The following is a 23,156-nucleotide window of genomic DNA, read 5'->3' as shown; positions in this document are numbered from 1 at the left end:
GCAGTGGGATGTGGTCCCTGGCTATGGTTGTCAGAGTGGATGGGAGTCAGTGCTTGGAGAATCCAGGGTTGGACCATGCGGCTCCTCAGCAGCTCCCTGCAGTGGGAAGGTTTCTGTCAGGAGAAATGAGATGTGCAGGGGAGGAGGGTGGTGGAAATGGTGGGGTGGGAAAGGGAAGGCGGGAGGGTTGGCCTTGTTGGTAGGGCACTGATAATAAGCATAGGCAATAATCAATTTCTACTCTTCTGAAGCTGCTCCATGACCAAGTGGCCAAAAAGATAAAAGAATATAAAGACAGGCACACTGGATGATAAACATAGCTGAACCCAGTGCTGAAATTAATAAGGAGTCCTACAGTGTTTTTGAGGCAAGTTCTGTAACAAGAAGGAGGAGCATATGTCTGAAAGGGAAAGTTCAAGGCAAGGTGACCTTTAATATTGCAGCACTCGGTGAATACAACCACCAGAGATCCCTCTGGATGATCCTCTATTGCCATAAAAGTACTTCCAGTAGGAGGCTGACACGTGAAAATCAATTCTAGGAAAAATGGTGCTTGTGTATTAGATACGAAAAGCTTTTTAACATCTATTTGTGGTTATAATGGAAAAAACCCCTGCTGTAAAGTCTGACAACACACAGAACAAATAGAAATAGATCTCTGTGTATCCTGTGGAGGCAAAGAAGTCTTCTTCCTCGTGCCTCCCCTTGTGTTAGGAAGTTTATTGTGGCTGATTTTGGCATCACTCCCCAGTCCCCATCTCCAGCACTCCTCATTCCATGCCATGCCATGCCATGGTCGCTCCCCATCTTGAAGTGCTGCCTGTCAGGCTCTGCTGCTCTGCAGTTGGGACACTTGGGATCGGCAGCATCCTGACTATTCCTGACCCCTCCCAGGGCCGCCTTCCCTCCCCGACATCCCCGCTCCTACCCTGCTCCCCCTGGGACCAGGGACATCTCTGCTGTGATGCTCTGGGAGCAGCCAGGGGGGAATGCTGAGCCCCTGGAGCATCCTGTCCGTGCCGGCTGTGCCGGTGCCAGCCCAGCTCTGGGCACTCGGGATCGTGGTTGCTCCAGGGAGCACAAGCCACGGCAGTGTCCCCTCCCTCCATCCACGTTCTCTGCTGGCAGCAGGAGCCAGAGGAAGCCGGCAAGTGCTGGCAGAGCCGGCAAAGGCAGCTAAGGGCTTCATGATGCTGTTTATTGATATCAGACCGCAGTAGGATGCAGGAACCAGGTGCCAGGGGGAATTCTGGAGTCTCAGCCACGTGGGGCATGATTCCTTTTGGGGAATAATGTTCTAGGACCCGTGAGAGAGGAGGAAAGCCATGCTCCAATGTGCTCCCTGCAGACCATCCCTCCCACATGGCTTTTGGCACTGCCCCTGCTCCCTTCTCCAGCAGGAATAAAGGTGGGAGGGTGATCCTGTGGATATTTATTAATCAGGTGACTCAGGGAATCCCTCACCACTGTCCTGGGATGCTTCATCAGTGCAGTGGATGGGATCAACACCCCCGTGTCTCTGGGGGTGTCATTGCTGCTGGCGGTGTTTTCTTCTGGCTTCCCAAAGACCCTCTGCAGAGATTCCCTCAGGGACTCCAAGGACAGTTCTTCCAGCATCTCCCTACCAAGAAGTAGATTAAGGGTTTGATGTTGTTATTGTTGCTGGCAAGCAGGAAAAGCAGGGTGGTGTAGCTGAGCTGTTGCAGGAAATTCCAGAGGCTGAGGGGGAGAATGATGATGAAAGAGAGGAAGATAACAATGTGGAGTCTTTTGGGCTTGCCCTTCTCTGAGCAACACATGTCCTGAATGCAGAGGAAAACGCTGGAAATGGGAGCATGAAGGGAGCAAAGAGGAGGAGGGGGTACATGAAGATGAGAGGCACCTGGCAGAGCTATTAATGAAAGTGGCACAGGGAAGCCACTGTTGGATTGAGAGTGATGACAGCGAAGAAGGCCCACAGCAGGGCACTCATCACCACACATGGCATTTTGAACACCACATGAACACCACATGGAGCAGCCCCACCATGGAGCACAAGATCGACAGCTGGAAAAGGAAGCTCAAGTACCCCTGGGGCAAAATAGCAGAGCAGGACACATCCTCTAACGGAGGAGCAGTGTGGATGGGAGCATAAGGAGGAGAAAGGGGAAGTCAGCAACAGCCAGGGCTGAAGATGAAGTCGATGGTGAAGCTGAAGTCAAGGATGCAGAGGCCAGGCCCCGTTCCCAGCCAGCCCACAGAGGCAGATGAGCAGTGTCACACTGTGCTTGGCCACGCTGGTGACATCTGTCTCACAGAGATCGTGCCCTGCAGTGGGTGAGGCAGGATATGGGGACACGGTGCTCACCTCCATGGATGAACTCTGGGCAGGCAGTGGGATGTGGTCCCTGGCTGTGGTTGTTAGAGTGGATGGGAGTCAGTGCTTGGAGAATCCAGGGTTGGACAATGCAGCTCCTCACCTGTGCCCTGCAGTGGGAAGGGTTCAGAGGAGAGAAGTGAGATGGGCAGGGGAGAAAGACAGTGGGAGCTGTGGGGTGTTCTAGGGAAATGGGAGGGTTGGGATGTTCACAAGGGGATGCGGAAGGGAAGCACAAGGCAGAGGAGGGGGCACCTGTGAGGGCACTGTGGTCACCAGGAGAGGGTGGCAGGAACAGAGCAGCTGCTGGAGGAGAGGTAAGGAGGAAGGAAAACATTCCACTGACCAGGTCAGTGTGGGGCAGCAGCAGGCAAAGGGGGTCTGTGCAGATCTGCAATGCTTCCTGGTACCTCTTGCTTCTTTGGGATCCATGTCCTAAACTGGTTTCTCCCAGGTTAGATACTTGAAGGAGAAAGTGCCCAGATCACCAGGAGCTCCCATTCCTGTCATCTGACTCTTTGCTGTGCTCTGTCCTGCTGTTGTTTCATAATGCCTGGTATGGTCACAGGTCAGTCAGAAGCAGTTTTACATACTTGGATCCATGAGAATTCCACAGACTCAGGGTTATTGATCTTGATTGTTTCTTCCTAGGAAGGAAGTGGCCTTTTGTTGTGAGAAACAATGCCGCACTGTTTAAAAATTAAAAAGTTTATTGAACTACAACAAGGGACAAAAGGTAAAAGGAACAACGGTGCTGCTCACCCACAGCCACAGGCACACTGCCCACACCTCTGACAGGCCTTATCTACTCTTGGTAAGCAAACCCCTGGTAAGCCAAGCCCACATTCAAACATATTCCATTCCTCCCACACAGCTCCTCCTTCATCCTGCCTTCCCAGAGCTTGTGCAGTGCTTGTGCCTTCAGCTCCCCACAATGGCCAGAGATCAGCATTACAACATTCAACATGAACACTACACTCACATTAGAAAATCTCCACACCTGAACAGAGCTTATTTTAACATTATAACACACATAATGTTCATTCAACAACCGCGAGAGCCAATCACCATACCACCTGCTTATAACATTTGTGAATGGCTCCTCATTTCCCCTAATTAGAAACATATCTTCCCAGCAGTATGTCCCATTCTCCAACTGCCTTCCCTCACCTGACAGGTTTCTAGTCCTCATTTCTCTTCCCTGAGGGGTCATTGTCCCTCCAGCAGCAGAGGGATGCTGGTGGTGCTGGTGGCACTGGATTTTTGGCAGCACTGTTGAAGCATCTGGCTGCTTGTCAGAAACCACTGCCATTCTGGGAAGAGCTCCAGAATCATTGCCAAAACCTCCCCTGGGCTCATGGGAGCACCCCTGGGCCATGGACTCCCATTTCCATCATTCCAGTGCAGGCTCACCCAGCCCAAGGGAAGGACAGCAATCAGCTGCTTGCAGCCAGGGCATCAGCACTTGGAGCCCATCCTGATTACAGCCAATCCCCTTGAGGATGCAATGAAAGCTACTGGAGAGCAGGGTGCTGTGAACCCCCTTCCAGCCCTTCCCCAGAGCTGCTGCTCCTCCTCAGTCCTGGGAACACTTGTGGGTGCTTTGACCTGATCCCAAACTGTCCCTTTGCCAGCAGGGACACTTTTCTGCTGTGCCAGGTTGCTCCAAACCCCATCCAAGCTGGCCTTGTCACTTCCAGGGATGGGGCAGCCACAGCCTCTCTGGGCAACCTGTGCCATTGCCTCAGCACCCTCACAGGGAAGGATTTCTTCTCAATATCCAATCTGAACCCATCCTCTCTCACAGGGAAGCCATTCCCTCCTGTCCTGTCACTCCATGCCCTTGTCCAAAGTCCCTCTCCAACTCTCCAGAAGCCCCTTTATCTCATGGATCATGAAGTGTTTGCACTTGCAAGGATTGTCCTGGTGAAGGGATGTGAGATTCCATAGCTGGGGACACAAGCGTGGTGTCAGCAGGGAAGAGAGGTGACACTTCTGGTCCCAGGGCTGCCACATGTGCCAGTTTCCAGGAGGAGTATCCCAGATCCCTGAGGCATGTCAGCCTGGGTAGGAACCACCTCAGCTTTCCAGGAATTCCTTGGAATTCACTGTAGGCTGCTCTCTGAGTCCCAGGTGAGTGTAAAAGGTGACTCAGATGAAAACTGTAACTTTCTAAGGGTTGTAGCCAAGGGAGCAGCTGTTGGGGTTTGGCTTTTTTTCCTTTTCTCTTTCCCTGTTCAATTTTTTCACATCATCATTCTAAGAAGCACTGTTGGCCAGGTCCTTGAGACAGAGGGGAGCGGGAACCTCCCGGTTTTTTAGGGAGTTTTTTTTGGAGTGGAGGGGGCGTGGGGGGAACGGGGAGATTAGAAGCAGGAGAAGGAGGGTGGGGGCAGATGCTGGCTCTTGCTCGCTCTTGGCTTTGGATGAGGAAGGTCACTGCTGCCACCACTGCCATCCCAACGCTGGGAGCTGCCTCTTCCTCTGCTACTTGACCCTGCACCCCTGCCCTTGCTGGGACATCATCTTGCTTCAGGTTGCTCTTTCCAAGCATCCTGTTGGAGCCCTGGGAACCACACTGCCCCTGGGTTTGTGGGCAAAACCTCTCCTCCATCCCTTCCCATCCGGGACACAGCCACCATCACCCCAGTGCCCTGCAGCCGCAGGGATCATCACACCTGGGCTCCTGCCCATCAGGATCCTGCCAGGGCTCACTGCCAGCTGTGACAGGAACTGCACCAAAGGAAAAGTGCCCGTGGCCAGAGGACTGGATCTGGGTTCCTGTTCTGTTTGTTGTTAATTCCTTGGTTGCTGTTGTTTTGTTTGCCTTGTTATATCTACATGTAAGAAACTGTTATTACAATCCCCATATCTTTGCCAGAGATCTCCTTAATTTCAAAATTATACTAGTTCAGAGGGAGAGGATTTATTTTTTCCATTTCAAGGTGAGGCCCTGCTTTCCCTGGCAGACACCTGGCTTTCAGACCAGGACAGGGAGAGAGTCCCTGGCTGAGTTATTCTTTCCTTCACAAAATGTTGTAGTGTGGAATATTTCTGCTTTCCAAGCGACAGGAAACAGGAGACAGGAATAAGAAAATCCTCTTAGATGTCAAAGTATCTCTTCTGGTAATTACTAACAACTCTGTCAATAAATGCTTTCAAGATGTTTAATCTCATGTGTGTCTTGTGTCTCCAAAGCCTTACTGTGCACCCACAGCTTTCACTCTCCCTTCACTTTCCAGAAGCAGTGGCACCTTGGATTCCCCTGGATTTAAGGCAGTGGAAAAAGAAGGGACAACTTCCCCCTGGATAAGAGATGTGGCTGCTGCCCAGGTCTCTCCCAGGAGGAATGAAGAGATCTTGGCATTGTCAACATAATCCCAGTCATTGCAGGCACGTGCCTTAGGAAGAGTTCCGGTATGAGAGAGGTACCTGTCCTCCTCAGAGACCAGCCAGAATCTTTAGAATGGGATAAAATAAGGAAATGAGCCATTTTGGACACTGTTCACCCAGAACAAGCTCTGTAGAGAAGCCTGGATGATGTTTATTCAACAAATTCTGAGGTCAGAAATATCACACTGGAAACAAGTAAAAAAATTAAACCCAACTCTGCTGTACATATGGGTAATAACAAGATGACAAAGATCAGTACAAGATGGATTTTGGGTGAAGTTGGTGTGCACAGTTGCTGTTCAGCTCCTCCTGAAGGTGGCCAGGCTCTGGATTCAGGTGGTCAAGAGCTTCCTTGGACTTTGATGCTGGGGAACAACCAGAGGATGGCCCCACTCTGCAGAACAGCAGCATAACCCCTAATTTCTGTGCAATTAAATAGTCCAAGCACCTGGTGATGTGAATTTCCATGTTAAAAGCTCTTTTTGTTCACAGGCACAAGTGTTCAGTGGAGGTCACCTTTGACCCTGCTCTTTACTCAGAACAAGTCAATCCTGGAATTAAAGAATGTGACAGATTCCCACTGAAAGCACAAGGGAATGTTGCTGTCCCTGCCCAGCTCTGCAGCCCTACCTGGTGTCTCTGCCCATCAGCTGGAAATGCAGGGCTGGCTCTGGTGGACAGAAGGGGAAGGAGGCTCCCTGTGATCCCAACCCCTCTCCTGCCATCCAGAGGCACCAGACCCGCAGGGATTTGGGAAATCAGCACCACCCAGTGCTGGGTGTGTCCCCAGGCATTAATTAGTGTATCACAGTCTTTGTAGGCAGGAGATTCCTCAAAACACCATGAAACTCATGTGGGTAGCCAAAGGAGAATGAGTTCATTCCCTGGGGCTGAGGCAATGAGGGTCATTCCATGGGGAATAGAGCTGGGGAACAGCACTGAGCCCAGCTGCACTGCCTGGAGCCATGGGGGCATGGCAGGGAGGAGGAAAGCCATGCTCCAATGTGTCTATGGCAAAGCATCCCTCCCACATTGTCCCTGGCAATGTCCCTGCTCCCTTCTCCTGCAGGAGCACACCAGCACAGGGAGGGTGAAGCTGTGGATATTTATTAATCAGGTGACTCAAGGAAACCTGTGCTGAGGTCCTGCAGCAGAGCAGTGGAAGGGATCAACAGGCTCAAATCACTGTGTCTGTGTTTTCATCATCGCTGCAGTCAGTGTTTTCTTCCTTGTCCACAAAAACCCTCTGGAGTGAGAGTCGGAGGGACCCTATGGAGCAGGGACTCCAGCACCTCCCTGCCAGGAAGTAGATGAAGGGTTTGATGCTGCTGTGGATGCAGGTGAGCAGGAAAAACACCTCAGAGGACACAGGGAAATATCCGAGCTGCTGCAGGAAATTGCAGAGACTGAGGAGGAGAGTGAAGAGCACAATGATGAAGACAACGACGTGTCGCCTCTTGGGTTCCTGCTTCTTGGAGCCACGTGTTGCTGTAATGATGTCGATTGCACGGGAAATGACCACGGGTGCAGCAAAGAAGAGCAGGATGACAGCGTAGATGGAGATGAGAGCTGCCCGGCAGTGCTCCTGCTCGTGGGACGGGCACAGGGATGTCATCATGGGAATGACAGTGAAGAGAGCAAAGAAGGCCCAGCGTTGGACACTTTCCAGCACCAACCACAGGCGCTTGGGAAGTTCGCGGTGGAAGCAGAGTTTGCACAGGTTGTTGATATCGCCCACAGTGCTGCTGCGCATCAGCCGGTACAGCCCCCAGAAGTAGGAGATCACTGACAGCTGGAAAAGGAAGCTCACGTACATCAAGGGCAGGATAGGAGAGCAGGAGAAGTCTTCCACCAGGAAGAGGAGGGCAGAGGGGAGTGTGAAGAGAAGGGAGAAGAAGTCTGCAAATGCCAGGTCAAAGATGGCATAGGTGTGACTTTCCAGGCTGTAGAGGCAGAGGACTGCTCCATTTCCAGCCAGCCCACAGAGGCAGATGAGCAGTGTCACACTGTGTTTGGCCACATTGGTGACATCTATCTCACAGAGATCGGCTCCTTCCATGGGTGAGGCAGGAGATGGGGTCACGGTGCTCACCTCCATGGATGAACTCTGGGCAGGCAGTGGGATGTGGTCCCCGGCTGTGGTTGTCAGAGTGGAGGGGAGTCAGTGCTTGGAGAATCCAGGGTTGGACCATGCGGCTCCTGAGCAGCTCCCTGCAGTGGGAAGGGTTCAGTGGGGAGCAATGAGGTGTATAAGAAATGCTGGGGTGGGAGAGGGAGGTGGGACAGTTGGGCTGGGTGGCAGGGGACTGATAAATGACACAGAATAAACATTTTCAACTTGCCTGAAGTTGCTCAAAGACTAACTGGGCAAAAATATTAACGTATGAAAATATGTGGACCCAGGGTGATAAACGTGTCTGGAGCCAGTGGGGTAAGTGATAAGGAGGCATACAATATTTTTGGCGCGATTTCTGTAACGAGAAGCAAGAGCACATGGTCGAAGGAAGAGTTCAAGACAAGCTTAGCTTTGATATAACTGCACTCAGTGAATATGGCCACCAGAGACCCCCGTGAATGATGCTCCAGGACCATGAAAATAGTCTCAGTTAGAAGAGGATGCATGAAAATTGGTTCTAGGAAAATGGTGGGGGTTTTTTACTAGATAGGAAAATATTTTTAATGTCTATATATGTTTATACACAGGTTATAATTGGTAGAAACAGTGCTGTAAAGTCTCAGGATACACACAGAAATAAGGAGAGATGGTTCTGCGTGTCCTGCTGCCTAATACCTCACTTGTAAACACCATTACTTGGTGTTAGGAACTTTATTTTGTCTGATTTGCTATCACTCCTTACCTCTATCTCTGTCCCAGTCTACATCCCCTCCCCTCCCATGCCATGCCATGCCATGCCATGCCATGCCATGCCATGCCATGCCATGCCATGCCATGCCATGCCATGCCATGCCATGCCATGCCATGCCATGCCATGCCATGCCATCCCGCTGGTTTCCCAGTTCAAGGCCATTCCCTGGCTCCAAGTGTGGCCTGTTGGGCTCTGCAGAAGTCCAGGGTGGAGATTTGGGATTGGGAACACCCAGACCTCTCCAACCCCCTCCAGCCCCTGTCTGCCTGATGCCTTGGAGTGGCTATCTTGAACAGAGGCTAGGCAAGGTTCAGAGAATAAAAGCAGGTATTTATTGAAGGCCTTCAAGAGGTAAACCTTGGGCAGTCAAGGCCCCTGAGAGGGCCTACAGTCAAAATGGACAATGGCCATGAGTTTTTCAGACAGATATAGGTCTGGTCCATTCACGTATCAGGGCTTAATCCTCCAATTACAGGTTCAGGTAATGAAGTCATACACGCCCAGTTTGCCCCCCCATCCCCCAAATCACTTTTGTTTATACTTTTCGGGGCCTGCGGCAGTAGAGTGTCCTTGAATTCCAGGCCTCCAGGAATTTTTTTTCTGACCTAAATGTGAAGACAGTTAAATAACGCTCTGGATGGAGTTTAGAGCTTTGCACTGGTACAGTAGAGGATTTGAAAAATATAAAGGCTAAAATCCTAAGGCGTCCTGCTCCCCTCTGCTATCCTCTAGGAATTCCCCCCAGCCCACCTTCCCCTGCAGACAGCCCCAGCTCCTCTCCTGCTCCACACGGGATCCCCACCGGCGTTTCTGCTCCTCCTGGCAATTCCATCCTTCTCTACCCAAAGAAACACCAGTGGACCCATCCATCTACTGCCTCTTGTTTCTCTCCAGAGGAGGGTGGGGGGCTGGACACCAGGGATGAAGCTTGGGAGGGGCGTCCCCAAGAGAAACACTCCCTCGAGGCCTCAGGTGCAGCCTGGGGTGAGCAGCCCATGGAGAGGGACTGGAGCCTCAGGGACAGGGCTGGGAGGGATGGGAAGGATGGGAGGTGGGTGGGCTGGAAGGGGAAGTGGGATGGGAAGTTGGTGTGAGAGGTGTGGGACATGATGGGGCTGGTGGCAAGAAGGCGTGGGAAGGTGTGGGATGTGGTGGAGCTGGAGAAATGTATGGATTGTGGTGGGGCTGGAGAAAAGTTGTGGGATGTGGTGGGGCTGGTGACCTCAACGAAGCCACAGGGAAGCGGGTGATGCCCAGGAGCCCGTGGTGACAAACACAGATGTCACCCTGCTCCTGGGAGGGGGTGGCCGTGCTGAGGACCACACGGCCTCCTCCTCTCCTTGCTGCTGCACCATCCGAGCCCGCTGAGGGAGCGGCTGAAAGCTGTAAGGGTTTCTGAAGGCAGAGAGTCCTTTGCACCTGGCTCACAAAATTAAATATTGAAGAGCTTTGGGGAGATCTCTGCTGTGATGCTCTGGGAGCAGCCAGGGGGGAATGCTGAGCCCCTGGAGCATCCTGTCCGTGCCGGCTGTGCCGGTGCCAGCCCAGCTCTGGGCACTCGGGATCGTGGTTGCTCCAGGGAGCACAAGCCATTGGTGTGTCCCCTGTGAAGCAAAGAAGCTTAAGTCTAGGAGCAAAAGCATGTTAGACTAAAAGCAATTTGGAGTCAAAATTGTGAACATATTGGAAATTTATTTGCCATAGGCATGTTCAAAGAAGCAACGAGTTTCAGGCATTTTTATACGCTATAACATCCAATAGTTTTTATAGATACTCCCAAAAGTGCTTCCAATTTATTACATCATGGTATAGGTATTTTTGTTTCTTTAAATGGCTACCAGATTATACATAAGCCAGGTTTATTCCAGCTAAACAATATTTTGTTAAACTGGATGTCCGGTTAGACAATTACCATTGATTAAGTTTTCTGAGGTCTACAAGCCTATGAAATGACTCTCTTATTGCCCTTCCCATTTATCTCCTATCTCAATTTATTGATCAAGTCTTCTGGTGTGTATGGGCCTCTGAAATGCAAATTCTGTGAAGATATCTTTCTTATTTGATGACATCCAACTGATTTCTAGTTATATGATAAGCATTAAGAAAGACTTTACTGAACCTTGTTCTCCAACTATTGATTAAGTTCTCTAAGGGTATGAGTACATAGAATTTTCTCCTGACACTCAGCCAACACGGATCTAAATCAAAACTAGCTAAAACTAATTAACTACTTTAACATAATTCATTACGAAATTTTTAAAGAATCACAAAATTCCTGGCTAACAAACTCTCTGTCCCCTCCCTACAGCCACATTCCCAGCTGGCAGCAGGAGCTAGAGGGAGCTGGCAAGTGCTGGCAGATGGGCAAAGGCAGCTCAGGGGTCACAATGTTGTTTATTGATATCAGACTACAGGGGGATGCAAGACCCAGATGCCAGGGGGAATTTTGGGACCACAGCCATGTGGGGCACCATCCGTTTGGGGAATTATGTTCTAGGACCTGTCAGACAGGATGAAAGCCATACTCCAGTGTGCTCCATGCAGAACATCTGTCCCTCATGCCTCTGTTCCCCTATCATCCAGGAATGCAGCAGGGGAGGGTGATGCCATGGATATTTATCAATCCAGTGGCCCAAGGACTCTCAGCCACAGTCCTGGTGTCCTTCATCAGTGCTGTGGAAGGGATCAACAGGCTCGGACTGCTGCGTCCTTGGTGGCATCATTGGTGCTGGCAGCATTGACTTTCAGCTTCTCACAAAGCTGACTCTGGAAGAAGACTCTGGAAGAAGAGTCACAGGGACATGGAGTGGTGTCCTGTCCAGATGGTTTCCTGACACATACCACCCAGAAGTAGATGAAGGGTTTGGTGCTGCTCTGGATGCACGGGAGCAGGAAAAGCACCCGAGAGGACACTGCAGTGTAGCCAAGGTGCCTCATGATATTGGAGAAACTGATTGGGAAGGAGTGCAGAGAAGAAGAAGATGTGTTTGAGCATAGTAGGTTCCTCCTGCTGGGGGCAAAAAATGGCCATAAAGTATAGGATTGCAGTGGACATGACCAAGGGTGCAGTAAAGAGGAGGGGGGTGAGGATATACAAGGACATGCGAACCACCTGGCATTTCCCTTGGAAAAGGAATAGGAAATTCACCATTAGAATGACAGCAATGACAACATAGAAAAAGGCCCAGTGCAGGGGTCTTTTCATCACCCTCAGCTGGTGCTGGTATTGGTGGAAGTGGCACCAGAGTGTGAAGTTGATGGGCCTGTACCTCTCGATGCAGATGAACACCAGCCAGAACAGCTCTGTCTGGTAGGAGAACAGTGATAGCTGGAAAAGCAAGCTCAAGTAAATGGGGGGCACCAAAGTGGAGCAGAACACATCATTCCCCAGGTAGAGCAGGGTGGAGGGGACTGTGAAGAGGAGGAAGAGCAATTGGGCAGCAGCCAGGTGGGCCAGCAAGTCAGTGCATCTGCTGGACAGCCCCGTTCCCAGCCAGCCCACAGATATAGGGGAGCAGTGTCACACTGTGTATGGCCACGCTGGTGACATCTGTCTCACAGAGATGTCTCCTTCGGTGGGTGAGAGGGAGGATGGGAACACGGTGGTCACATCCATAGATGGACACTGGGCAGGGAGAGGGAAATAGGAGAACTGGGATGTTCCCTATGAATCGCAGAGCGGGGAGGATGTGGGGAGGGCACTGTGGTCACCAGGAGAGGGTGGCAGGAACAGAGCAGCTGCTGGAGGAGAGGAAGGTGGGAGAGGGAGGAAGGAAAACATTCCACTGACCTGTTCACTGTGGGACAGCAGCAGGCAAAGGGGACCTGTCCAGATCAGTAGTGCTTCCTGGTACCTCTTGCTCCTTTGGGATTAGTACCTTGAAACAGCAGCTGGTGTGTGTAAATTGATGTGAGTCCATTCTGGTGAAGCTCTCCAGGGTGCAGAAGGAAACAATATCCAGCATAAAGTGAACTGACAATTGGGGATGACAAGCATCCTAAAGCCACCACATGATATTAGGTCAGACACTTTCCACTTTATCAGGGCCCTCGTATTGGGGTAAAACCTGGTCACGCCTTTTTTTTTTGTTTTTTTCAGCTAAGAGAGGGGCATAGGGCATTAAATGCCGTAAATATTGTGGGAAATGAGAAATTACCCATTTTTGACATTGTTCACCTGGGACAAGCTCTGCAGAGAAGCCTGGATGTTGGTTATTCAACAAATTTTTGGTTCAAAGTTACATTCTGGAGTCAAAAAAAAGACATAAACACAAATTTAATGTAGGGGCAATAACAAAATGACAAAGATCAGTACAAGATGGATTTTGGATGAAGGTGCTATGCACAGTCCCTATTCAGTTCCTCCTGAGGGTGGCCAGGTTCTGGATTCTGGTGGTGAAAAACTTCCTTGGACTTTGATGCTGGGGAACCAGAGGATGGCCCCATTCTGCAGAACAGCAGCATAACCCCTAATTTCTGTGCAATTAAATAGTCCAAGCACCTGGTGATGTGAATATCCATGTTGAAAGCTCTTTTTGTTCACAGGCTCATGTATTCAGTGGAGGTCACCTTTGACCCTGCTCTTTACTCAGAACAAGTCAATCCTGGAATTAAAGAATGTGACAGATTCCCACTGAAAGCACAAGGGAATGTTGCTGTCCCTGCCCAGCTCTGCAGCCCTACCTGGTGTCTCTTCCCATCAGCTGGAAATGCAGGGCTGGCTCTGCTGGATAGAAGGGGAAGGAGGATCCCTGTGATCCCAACCCCTCTCCTGCCATCCAGAGGCACCAGACCCACAGGGATTTGGGAAATCAGCACCACCCAGTGCTGGGTGTGTCCCCAGGCATTAATTAGTGTATCACAGTCTTTGCAGGCAGGAGATCCCTCAAAACACCATGAAACTCATGTGGGTAGCCAAAGGAGATGGAGTTCATTCCCTGGGGCTGAGGCAATGAGGGTCATTCCATGGGGAATAGAGCTGGGGCACAGCACTGAGCCCAGCTGCACTGCCTGGAGCCATGGGGGCATGGCAGGGAGGAGGAAAGCCATGCTCCAATGTGTCTATGGCAAAGCATCCCTCCCACATTGTCCCTGGCAATGTCCCTGCTCCCTTCTCCTGCAGGAGCACACCAGCACAGGGAGGGTGAAGCTGTGGATATTTATTAATCAGGTGACTCAAGGAAACCTGTGCTGAGGTCCTGCAGCAGAGCAGTGGAAGGGATCAACAGCATCAGACCCCCGTATCCCTGGTGGCATTATTTCTGCGGGCAGTTTTTTCTTTCTTATCCTCAAAGACCTTCTGGAGGGAGAGCCGGAGGGACCCTATGGAGCAGGGACTCCAGCACCTCCCGGCCAGGAAGTAGATGAAGGGTTTGATGGTGCTGTGGATGCAGTGGAGCAGGAAAAACACCTCAGATGAGATGGGTAAATATCCGAGCTGCTGCAGGAAATTGCAGAGGTAGAGGAGGAGAGTGAAGAGCACAATGATGAAGATAACGTTTTCTCGCCTCTTGGGTTTCTGCTTCTTGGAGCCACACCTGGCCCTGATGATGTCAATTGTGCTGGAAATGACCACGGGTGCAGCAAAGAGGATCAGGATCACAGCATACATGGAGATGAGAGCTGCATGGCAGTGCTCCAGCGCCTGTGATGGGCACAGGGAAGTCACCACAGGAATTAAATTGAAGAGAGCAAAGAAGGCCCAGCGTCGGACACTGTCCAAAACCCACCCCAGGCGCTGAGGAAGTTGGCATCCACAGTAGAGTTTGAAGAGGTTGTACATATCGATCACAATTCTGCTGACCATCAGCCTGTACATCCCCCAGTAGAAGGAGACCACTGACAGCTGGAAAAGAATGCTCACATACATCAAGGGCAGGACTGGAGAGCAGGACATGTCCTCCACCAGGAAGAGGAGGGCAGAGGGGACCATGCAGAGAAGGAAGATGAAGTCGGCGAAAGTCATGTCGAAGATGGCATAGGTGCGGCTTTCCAGGCTGTAGAGGCAGAGGACAACCCCATTCCCAGCCATCCCACAGAGGGAGATGAGCAGTGTCACACTGTGTATGGCCACCTTGGTGACATCTATCTCACAGAGATCGTCCCCTGCAGTGGGTGAGGCAGGAGATGGGGTCATGGTGCTCACCTCCATGGATGGACTCTGGGCAGGCAGTGGGATGTGGTCCCTGGCTGTGGTCAGTGGATGGGAGTCAGTGGTTGGAGAATCCAGGGATGGATGGTGAGGCTCCTGAGCAGCTCCCTGCAGTGGGAAGGATTCAGTGGGGAGGAGTGAGATGTGCAGGGGAGAAGGGCAGTGAAAACGGGGGGTAGAGGGAAATGGGAGGGTTGGGCTGTACAGCAGGGAGAGTGTAGGGGAAACTTAGGGAATGGAGGGGGGACATGGGCCGGGCATTGTGTTCACCAGGAGAGGGTGGCAGGAACAGAGCAGCTGCTGGAGGAGAGGAAGGTGGGAGAGGGAGGAAGGAAAACATTCCACTGACCTGTTCACTGTGGGACAGCAGCAGGCAAAGGGGGTCTGTGCAGATCTGCAATGCTTCCTGGTACCTCTTGATCCTTTGGGATCCATGTCCTAAAGTGGATCCTGCCAGGTCAGTAACATGAAGGAGAAAGTGCCCAGATCACCAGGAGCTCTCCATTCCTGTCCCTCTGTCTCTCTCTGTGCTCTGTCCTGCTGTTGTTTCCCAAAGACTGGGTGGGGTTGTGGGGGAGTCAGAAAATGCCTCTTTGGCTACCTCGGAGTTCCACTTCCTCAGAGGTATTTATCCTGGGGTTTTCTGCTACAGAGGAAGTGACATTTGTCAAAAGCTCCAAATGAAATATTTTGCAAATGGCTCCTCATTTCCATCTGATGAGAAACATTCCATCCCCGCAGAATGTCCCATTCTCCAACTGCCTTCCCTCTCCTGACAGGTTTCTAATATTCCTCGTTTCTCTTCCCTGAGGGGTCATTGTCCCTCCAGCAGCAGAGGGTTGCTGGTGGTGCTGGAATGCTGGCAGTGCTGATGAAGCAGCTGGCTGCTTCTCAGAAGTAACTCCCATTCCGGGAAGAGCTCCGGGATCATTGCCAAAGCCCTGGGCACAAGGAAGCACAACTGAGCCTCTCCTCTCTCTCCTCTCCTCTCCTCTCCTCTCCTCTCCTCTCCTCTCCTCTCCTCTCCTCTCCTCTCCTCTCCTCTCCTCTCCTCTCCTCTCCTCTCCTCTCCTCTCCTCTCCTCTCCTCTCCTCTCCTCTCCTCTCCTCTCCTCTCCTCTCCTCTCCTCTCCTCTCCTCTCCTCTCCTCTCCTCTCCTCTCCTCTCCTCTCCTCTCCTCTCCTCTCCTCTCCTCTCCTCTCCTCTCCTCTCCTCTCCTCTCCTCTCCTCTCCTCTCCTCTCCTCTCCTCTCCTCCCCATTCCCACCCCATCCTGTCTTATCCCACAGGTTTCCCAGTAGCAGCTGCTCCCCCATTCTGAGTGTGGCCTCTCAGGCTCTGCTCTCCTCTGGGTTTCCCAGCATCCAGACCCCTTCCAACCCCTCTGACCCTCTCCTGACCCCTCCAGCCTGCTCTGACACCCCAGAACCCACCCAGGGCTGCTTGTTTTCCCCTGACAGCCCCACTCCTCCCTGCTCCACCTGGGACCCCGGCAGAGTCTCTGCTCCTCCTGCCCATAGGGTTCTAGGAACCAGGAGGGAGGAGGGAAACCCAGCTCCAATGTGCTCACAGGAGCACACAGGATGATAAATGTGGCTGGAGCCAGTGCAGAAACACAGAAGGAGAGCTCCAGGGATTTTGGGGCAAGTTCTGTGACAAGAAGTAAGAGAACATGGCCAAAGGAAAAGTTCAAAGCAAGGTCACCTTTAATATTGCAGCACTCGGTGAATACGACCACCAGAGACCCCTCTGGATGATCCTCCAGGATCATAAACGTACTTCCAGTAGGAGGCTGACACATGAAAATAAATTCTAGGAAAATGATGCTTATGTGTTAGATAAGAAAATCTTTATAATGTCTCTGTGTGATTATAATGAATAAAACCCCTGTTGTAAAGTCTCACCACACACAGAGATCAGGGAGAGATCCTTCTGTGTGTCCTGTGCACGTGAAGAATTCTTACTTCCAAATGCTCCCCACGGTGTTATAATGTTATTTCCAGCCCACTTCAATGTCAGGATAGAGAAGGGAATCAGAGGGCATAGGAGGGGACACCTGGGTTGGTCACTGTGGTCACCAGGAGAGGGTGGCAGGAACAGAGCAGCTGCTGGAGGAGAGGAAGGTGGGGGAGGGAGGAAGGAAAACATTCCACTGACCTGTTCACTGTGGGACAGCAGCAGGCAAAGGGGGTCTGTGCAGATCAGCGGTGATTCCTCCTCGTACCTCTTGATCTTTTGGAAGCCAAGTCCTAAAACGGATCCTCCTAGGTCAGAAACATGAAGGAAAATGTCCCCAGATCACCAGGAGCTTCCCATTCCTGTCCTGCTGTCTCTTGCTGTGCCGTCTCCCACTTTTGCTCCCCACGACTCAGTGGACTCACATGGGAATTGGAAATTGCACCTTTGGCTACATCAGAGTTTCATTTCCTTAGCCGTTATTATCTTGGATTTTTTGGGGTTTTCTTCCTACAGAGGATGGGACTTTTATCAAAAGCTCCAAATGAAATATTTTGGAAATAGCTCCTCATTTCCTCCTGATGAAAAGCATTCCTTCCCAGGATAATGTCCCTTTCTCCAGCTGCCTTCCCTCTCCTGTCAGGCTTCTAATATTCCTCATTTCTCTTCCCTAAGGGGTCATTGTCCTTCCAGCAGCAGAAGGATGCTGGTGATGCTGGTAGCACTGGAATTCTGGCAGTGCTGGCTGTGCTGGTAAAGCACTGTTGAAGCATCTGGCTGCTTGTCAGAATCAACTCCCATTCTGGGAAGAGCTCCAGAATCATTGCCAAAATCTCCTCTGGGCTCAAGAAAGCACAGCTGAGACAAGAACTCCCGTTTTTGTAATTCTACCGGAGAATTCTACCACAGCCCAAGAGAAGGACAGTAATCAGCTGCTTGCAGCCAGGTTATCAGCACTTAGAGACCACCCTGATTATGGCCAATGTCCTTAATGATTCAAAGAAAGCTATTAGGGACCAGACTTTGGAGTGCTGTGTTCCTCTTTCCACCCCTTTCCACCCCTTTTTTGGAGCTCATCCTCCTCTTCCTCAGCCCTGGGAACATTTGTGGCTGTTTTTATCAGACTCCATCCCTCTGGCAACCTGTGCCAGTGCCTCAGCACCCTCACAGGGAAGGATTTCTTCCCAATATCCAATCTGAACCCATCCTCTCTCACAGGGAACCCATTCCCTCTTGGTCCTGTCACTCCATGCCCTTGTCCATAGTCCCTCTCCAACTCTCCAGAAGCCCCTTTATCTCATGGATCATGAAGTGTTTGCACTTGCAAGGATTGTCCTGGTGAGGGGATGTGAGATTCCATAGCTGGGGACACAAACGTGGTGTCAGCAGGGAAGAGAGGTGACACTTCTGGTCCCAGGGCTGCCACATGTGCCAGTTTCCAGCAGGAGCATCCCAGATCCCTGAGGCATGTCAGCCTGGGTAGGACCCACCTCACCTCAGCTTTCCAGGAATTCCTTGGAATTCACTGTAGGCTGCTGTCTGAGTCCCAGGGGAGTATAGAAGATGACTCAGAGGATACCTGCAACTTGTTAAGGGATGTAGCCAAGGGAGCAGCATTGATTCACCTCTTCCCAGGTGAAATGACATTGCTGAAATCCTAAATTGTCACTCTGGTGTGTGCCTACGCTCCAGTTCAGGCACAGAATTTATTATTCCATGAATCCTTCTGCAAACTGCTTGGTGAAGGTGAAGTACCACTGAGGTTGTGGCATACAAGTGGCAAGACTAGATTGGAACTAGAATTCAAACTTTAGCAGCACATTTGCAGTGCAGGAGCATAAGGACCAGTGCAGGAAAGGGAGGGGGCAAGTTCAGACAGTTCAAATGTCAAGATTTTAGGATTTGGGTTGCTTTATATTGGAAGAGGAAGCTGGCACGGAGACAAACTGCTTTTGGCAGAGGTCTCGTTGCTGAGGCTCTGTGCTGTTCCTCATTCCCTGGAGAAAGTCAAGAGCAGATGAGAAGCAGAGCCCTGATCCCGTCCCAGGCTCTGCAATAGTTCCCTGTCTGTGAGAGCCCTGGAGAACAGGAGCCAGCACGGAGAACAGGGCTTGTGGCAGGAGCTGGGACAGACCCCGCGCCGGACGCTGCTCGGGCTCACCCCGTGGGCTTCTCTCTATCTCCTGGTTTGAAAGACAGGTGTTTGCTAAAGAAAGGCAGAAGCCTCCCTCTGAAATGAAAAGTGTGATCCCTCCTCCTTACAAATTATTACAATTTTGGAATTAAGGGAGGTCTCAGGCAAAGATATGGGGGTAGGAATAACATTCTTTACTAGTATATCTAACAAGACAAACAAGAACAACACCAGCTATGAAATTACCCACAAACACAACAGTAACTCAGTCCCAGTGTTTTTTGGCTGCAGGCACCTTTTCCCTGAGCTGCAGTTCCCGGTGCTGGGGGCGGGCGGGTCCTGCAGAGCTGCAGGAGGGCTGGGGGTGATGGCAGCGCTGTCCCAGGGGGAGAGAGAGATGGAGAGAGAGCTCTCCGCTCACGGTGTGGGTCCTGGTGCTCAGCAGAGTGCTGGATGGTGGCAGGTTACAGTGAGAAGGCAGCAGGGCAGGGTCCAACAGCAGTGAGGATGGCAGGGATGGGGCTGAGGCGGCGATCGTCCTTCTCGTCCTCCCGTCCGAACTCTGCGGGGGGAAAAATGGGGCCCAGCCAGAGCCTTCCGTCTGCTCTTCTGGATGTTTGGACATCAAGGGGTTTCCCTCTTCCTTCCCCTACCCCCTTCCCCCTGCCACTCAGACCTAATCCACAGGTATCTTAGCATGGCAATGGGGAAAATTCCACAGGAGGGAAAAGGGAAAACCAAGAGTATGAGAGCATTGTCCAAAACTCCTTGAGCTCTGTCCGGCTGGTGCTGTGTGCAGCAGGGGAACTCCTGCCTGGAGTGGATTCTGGATGACATGAGGAATCATCATGGAATGGATTGAGTTGGAAAGAATCTTAGAGATCATTGCATTCCAACCCTTCTGCCATGGGAAAGGACACCCAGGATAGCTCTTGCTTTGAAATCTTTGCTTTGAGTCTTTCCAATTCAACAAGTCTGAATTAGAAATTGATTTTTCTGTCTCAGAAATGAGCTTCCATACCCTGTGGAATATTCAAATCGAGTCACCAGGGCTGAGAGCTTTTCCCAGTGGATTTGATTGGGGTGTTTGCTTAAAAACAGCATGTAGGTGGATTAGAGATCTCGGCACAGCAGTGCAGAAAATTCCTGGGTGAATCCTGTCCATCTCCAGCAGGTTGTTATGCATGGGAAGACCCTGTGGAGGCTTGACACTGAGCTGTGTTTTGCAGGCGAGTGTGCAGGTGCTTGGGATGGCCCCTGGAAGGCTTTCCCAAAGTGCACAGGGAGTTTGGTGCTGTGGGCTGTCTTTTAAGTTGGAGAAGGATGGCCTTTAACAATCTTACCAGCCCAAAACATTCTGGGCGTCCATGGAAAACAGGAAATTCAGGTAGGGAATGGCCTGTGTGACACTGGATATAAGGAAGGTGCTTTGAAGCGGAAAAAGTACATCAGAGGATTATGAGACTTCCATACCTGTATTGGGAGGGATCCCTGAGTTGTTCTTTCAACCAAAAGACATGTACCATTGAATGTTTCTGCTTTCCAATTGAGAGGAAAACAGGAGACAGGAAGGACAGACCCACTCAGATGTGAAATTGCATGCTGAAAGATCTTTTTGGTCACAGGAACAAGGGTTTAGTGCATGGCACCTTTGACCCAGCACTTTACTCAGAACAAGTCAATCCTGGAATTAAAGAATGTGACAGATTCCCACTGAAAGTACAAGGGAATGTTGCTGTCCCTGCCCAGCTCTGCAGCCCTACCTGCTGTCTCTTCCCATCAGCTGGAAATGCAGGGCTGGCTCTGCTGGACAGAAGGGGAAGGAGGATCCCTGTGATCCCAACTCCTCTCCTGACATCCAGAGGCACCAGACCCACAGGGATTTTGGAAATCAGCACCACCCAGTGCTGGGTGTGTCCCCAGGCATTAATTAGTGTATCACAGTCTTTGCAGGCAGGAGATTCCTCAAAACACCATGAAACTCATGTGGGTAGCCAAAGGAGATGGAGTTCATTCCCTGGGGCTGAGGCAATGAGGGTCATTCCATGGGGAATAGAGCTGGGGAACAGCACTGAGCCCAGCTGCACTGCCTGGAGCCATGGGGGCATGGCAGGGAGGAGGAAAGCCATGCTCCAATGTGTCTATGGCAAAGCATCCCTCCCACATTGTCCCTGGCAATGTCCCTGCTCCCTTCTCCTGCAGGAGCACACCAGCACAGGGAGGGTGAAGCTGTGGATATTTATTAATCAGGTGACTCAAGGAAACCTGTGCTGAGGTCCTGCAGCACAGCAGTGGAAGGGATCAACAGCATCAGACCCTCGTGTCTGTGTTTTCATCATCGCTGCAGTCAGTTTTTTCTTCCTTGTCCACAAAAACCCTCTGGAGTGAGAGTCGGAGGGACCCTATGGAGCAGGGACTCCAGCACCTCCCTGCCAGGAAGTAGATGAAGGGTTTGATGCTGCTGTGGATGCAAGTGAGCAGGAAAAACACCTCAGAGGACACAGGGAAATATCCGAGCTGCTGTAGGAAATTGCAGAGGCAGAGGAGGAGAGTGAAGAGCACAATGATGAAGACAACGACGTGTCGCCTCTTGGGTTCCTGCTTCTTGGAGCCACGTGTTGCTGTAATGATGTCGATTGCACGGGAAATGACCACGGGTGCAGCAAAGAGGAGCAGGATGACAGCGTAGATGGAGATGAGAGCTGCCCGGCAGTGCTCCTGCTCGTGGGACGGGCACAGGGATGTCATCATGGGAATGACAGTGAAGAGAGCTAAGAAGGCCCAGCGTTGGACACTGTCCAAAACCCACCACAGACGCATGGGAAGTTCACCATGGCAGCAGAGCTGGAAGAGCTTGTAAACATGGATCACAGAGCTGCTGCCCATCAGCCGGTACAGCCCCCAGAAGTAGGAGATCACTGACAGCTGGAAAAGGAAGCTCACGTACATCAAGGGCACAATAGGAGAGGGAGGGCAGAGGGGAGTGTGAGGAGTAGGAAGATGAAGTCGATGACAGCCAGGTCAAAGATGGCATAGGTGTGACTTTCCAGGCTGTAGAGGCAGAGGACAGCCCCGTTCCCAGCCAGCCCACAGAGGCAGATGAGCAGTGTCACACTGTGTTTGGCCACATTGGTGACATCTATCTCACAGAGATTGTCTCCTTCAGTGGGTGAGGCAGGAGATGGGGACACGGTGGTCACCTCCATGGATGGACTCTGGGCAGGCAGTGGGATGTGGTCCCTGGCTGTGGTCAGTGGATGGGAGTCAGTGCTTGGAGAATCCAGGGATGGATGATGAGGCTCCTGAGCAGCTCCCTGCAGTGGGAAGGATTCAGTGGGGAGGAGTGAGATGTGCAGGGGAGAAGGGCAGTGAAAACGGGGGGTAGAGGGAAATGGGAGGGTTGGGCTGTACAGCAGGGAGAGTGTAGGGGAAACTTAGGGAATGGAGGGGGGACATGGGCCGGGCATTGTGTTCACCAGGAGAGGGTGGCAGGAACAGAGCAGCTGCTGGAGGAGAGGAAGGTGGGGGAGGGAGGAAGGAAAACATTCCACTGACCTGTTCACTGTGGGACAGCAGCAGGCAAAGGGGGTCTGTGCAGATCTGCAATGCTTCCTGGTACCTCTTGATCCTTTGGGATCCATGTCCTAAAGTGGATCCTGCCAGGTCAGTAACATGAAGGAGAAAGTGCCCAGATCACCAGGAGCTCTCCATTCCTGTCCCTCTGTCTCTCTCTGTGCTCTGTCCTGCTGTTGTTTCCCAAAGACTGGGTGGGGTTGTGGGGGAGTCAGAAATTGCCTCTTTGGCTACATCAGAGTTCCACTTCCTCAGAGGTATTTATCCTGGGGTTTTCTGCTACAGAGGAAGTGACATTTGTCGAAAGCTCCAAATGAAATATTTTGCAAATGGCTCCTCATTTCCATCTGATGAGAAACATTCCATCCCCGCAGAATGTCCCATTCTCCAACTGCCTTCCCTCTCCTGACAGGTTTCTAATATTCCTCGTTTCTCTTCCCTGAGGGGTCATTGTCCCTCCAGCAGCAGAGGGTTGCTGGTGGTGCTGGAATGCTGGCAGTGCTGATGAAGCAGCTGGCTGCTTCTCAGAAGCAACTCCCATTCCGGGAAGAGCTCCGGGATCATTGCCAAAGCCCTGGGCACAAGGAAGCACAACTGAGCTTCTCGAGCCTCCTCTCCTCTCCTCTCCTCTCCTCTCCTCTCCTCTCCTCTCCTCTCCTCTCCTCTCCTCTCCTCTCCTCTCCTCTCCTCTCCTCTCCTCTCCTCTCCTCTCCTCTCCTCTCCTCTCC

The 23,156-nt window shown here is 51.5% G+C and overlaps 4 protein-coding genes and 1 pseudogene across 7 annotated transcripts; all 5 read right to left on the bottom strand.

Annotated features, from left to right (window-relative positions):
• Positions 1–5: 5 nt before the first annotated feature.
• On the bottom strand, positions 6–2,353 carry LOC134045076 (mas-related G-protein coupled receptor member H-like; annotated as a pseudogene).
• Positions 2,354–5,880: 3,527 nt separating this feature from the next.
• On the bottom strand, positions 5,881–7,959 carry LOC134045132 (mas-related G-protein coupled receptor member H-like). Of its 2 annotated transcripts, XM_062494750.1 has the most exons (2): positions 7,842–7,959; positions 5,881–7,541 (listed from the first exon to the last, which is right to left on the bottom strand). In XM_062494750.1, the coding sequence occupies exons 1-2, from the start codon at positions 7,845–7,847 to the stop codon at positions 6,927–6,929; spliced, it is 621 nt and encodes a 206-aa protein (XP_062350734.1). In that variant the 5' UTR covers positions 7,848–7,959; the 3' UTR covers positions 5,881–6,926. The 2 variants fall into 2 exon arrangements, with proteins under 2 accessions (XP_062350734.1, XP_062350733.1); XM_062494749.1 differs by having other exon boundaries at positions 5,881–7,888.
• Positions 7,960–10,240: 2,281 nt separating this feature from the next.
• On the bottom strand, positions 10,241–12,777 carry LOC134045008 (uncharacterized). The gene is made up of 4 exons (XM_062494561.1): positions 12,774–12,777; positions 12,407–12,413; positions 11,886–12,086; positions 10,241–11,758 (listed from the first exon to the last, which is right to left on the bottom strand). The coding sequence occupies exons 1-4, from the start codon at positions 12,775–12,777 to the stop codon at positions 11,302–11,304; spliced, it is 669 nt and encodes a 222-aa protein (XP_062350545.1). The 3' UTR covers positions 10,241–11,301.
• LOC134045318 (mas-related G-protein coupled receptor member H-like) lies at positions 11,332–15,605 on the bottom strand. Of its 3 annotated transcripts, none has more exons than XR_009933294.1 (3): positions 15,117–15,605; positions 12,407–14,875; positions 11,332–11,395 (listed from the first exon to the last, which is right to left on the bottom strand). XR_009933294.1 is itself a non-coding variant. In XM_062495033.1 (3 exons), exon 3 carries the CDS (start codon positions 14,579–14,581, stop codon positions 13,847–13,849), a length of 735 nt encoding a protein of 244 aa, XP_062351017.1. In that variant the 5' UTR covers positions 14,582–14,612; positions 14,762–14,875; positions 15,117–15,605; the 3' UTR covers positions 12,172–13,846. The 3 variants fall into 3 exon arrangements, 2 of the variants coding, with proteins under 2 accessions (XP_062351017.1, XP_062351016.1); XM_062495033.1 differs by lacking the exon at positions 11,332–11,395 and having other exon boundaries at positions 12,172–14,612; positions 14,762–14,875; XM_062495032.1 differs by lacking the exon at positions 11,332–11,395 and having other exon boundaries at positions 12,172–14,875.
• A 3,528-nt stretch (positions 15,606–19,133) lies between these two features.
• LOC134044879 (mas-related G-protein coupled receptor member H-like) lies at positions 19,134–22,061 on the bottom strand. Its single transcript, XM_062494367.1, is given in 2 exon segments — positions 19,134–21,824; positions 21,827–22,061. Coding segments are annotated over 2 exon segments (894 nt in total). The 3' UTR covers positions 19,134–21,165.
• Positions 22,062–23,156: the final 1,095 nt, after the last annotated feature.

This window comes from Cinclus cinclus, chromosome 6 (assembly GCF_963662255.1).
Source record: "Cinclus cinclus chromosome 6, bCinCin1.1, whole genome shotgun sequence".
Classification (NCBI taxonomy): domain Eukaryota; kingdom Metazoa; phylum Chordata; class Aves; order Passeriformes; family Cinclidae; genus Cinclus; species Cinclus cinclus.
The sequence above is the reverse complement of the archived record's forward strand: the minus strand, read 5'-3'. Positions and strand labels throughout refer to the sequence as shown.

Bases quoted from the DNA above. Each gene is read 5' to 3' on its own strand.
- LOC134045132 (XM_062494749.1), bottom strand. From the start codon at position 7,847: ATGGAGGTGAGCACCGTGACCCCATCTCCTGCCTCACCCATGGAAGGA.
- LOC134045318 (XM_062495032.1), bottom strand. From the start codon at position 14,767: ATGGAGGTGAGCACCATGACCCCATCTCCTGCCTCACCCACTGCAGGG.
- LOC134045008 (XM_062494561.1), bottom strand. The intron at 11,759-11,885 runs GTACAGGCCCAT...CTAATGGTGAAT, and splicing joins GTGTTCATCTGCATCGAGAG to TTCCTATTCCTTTTCCAAGG.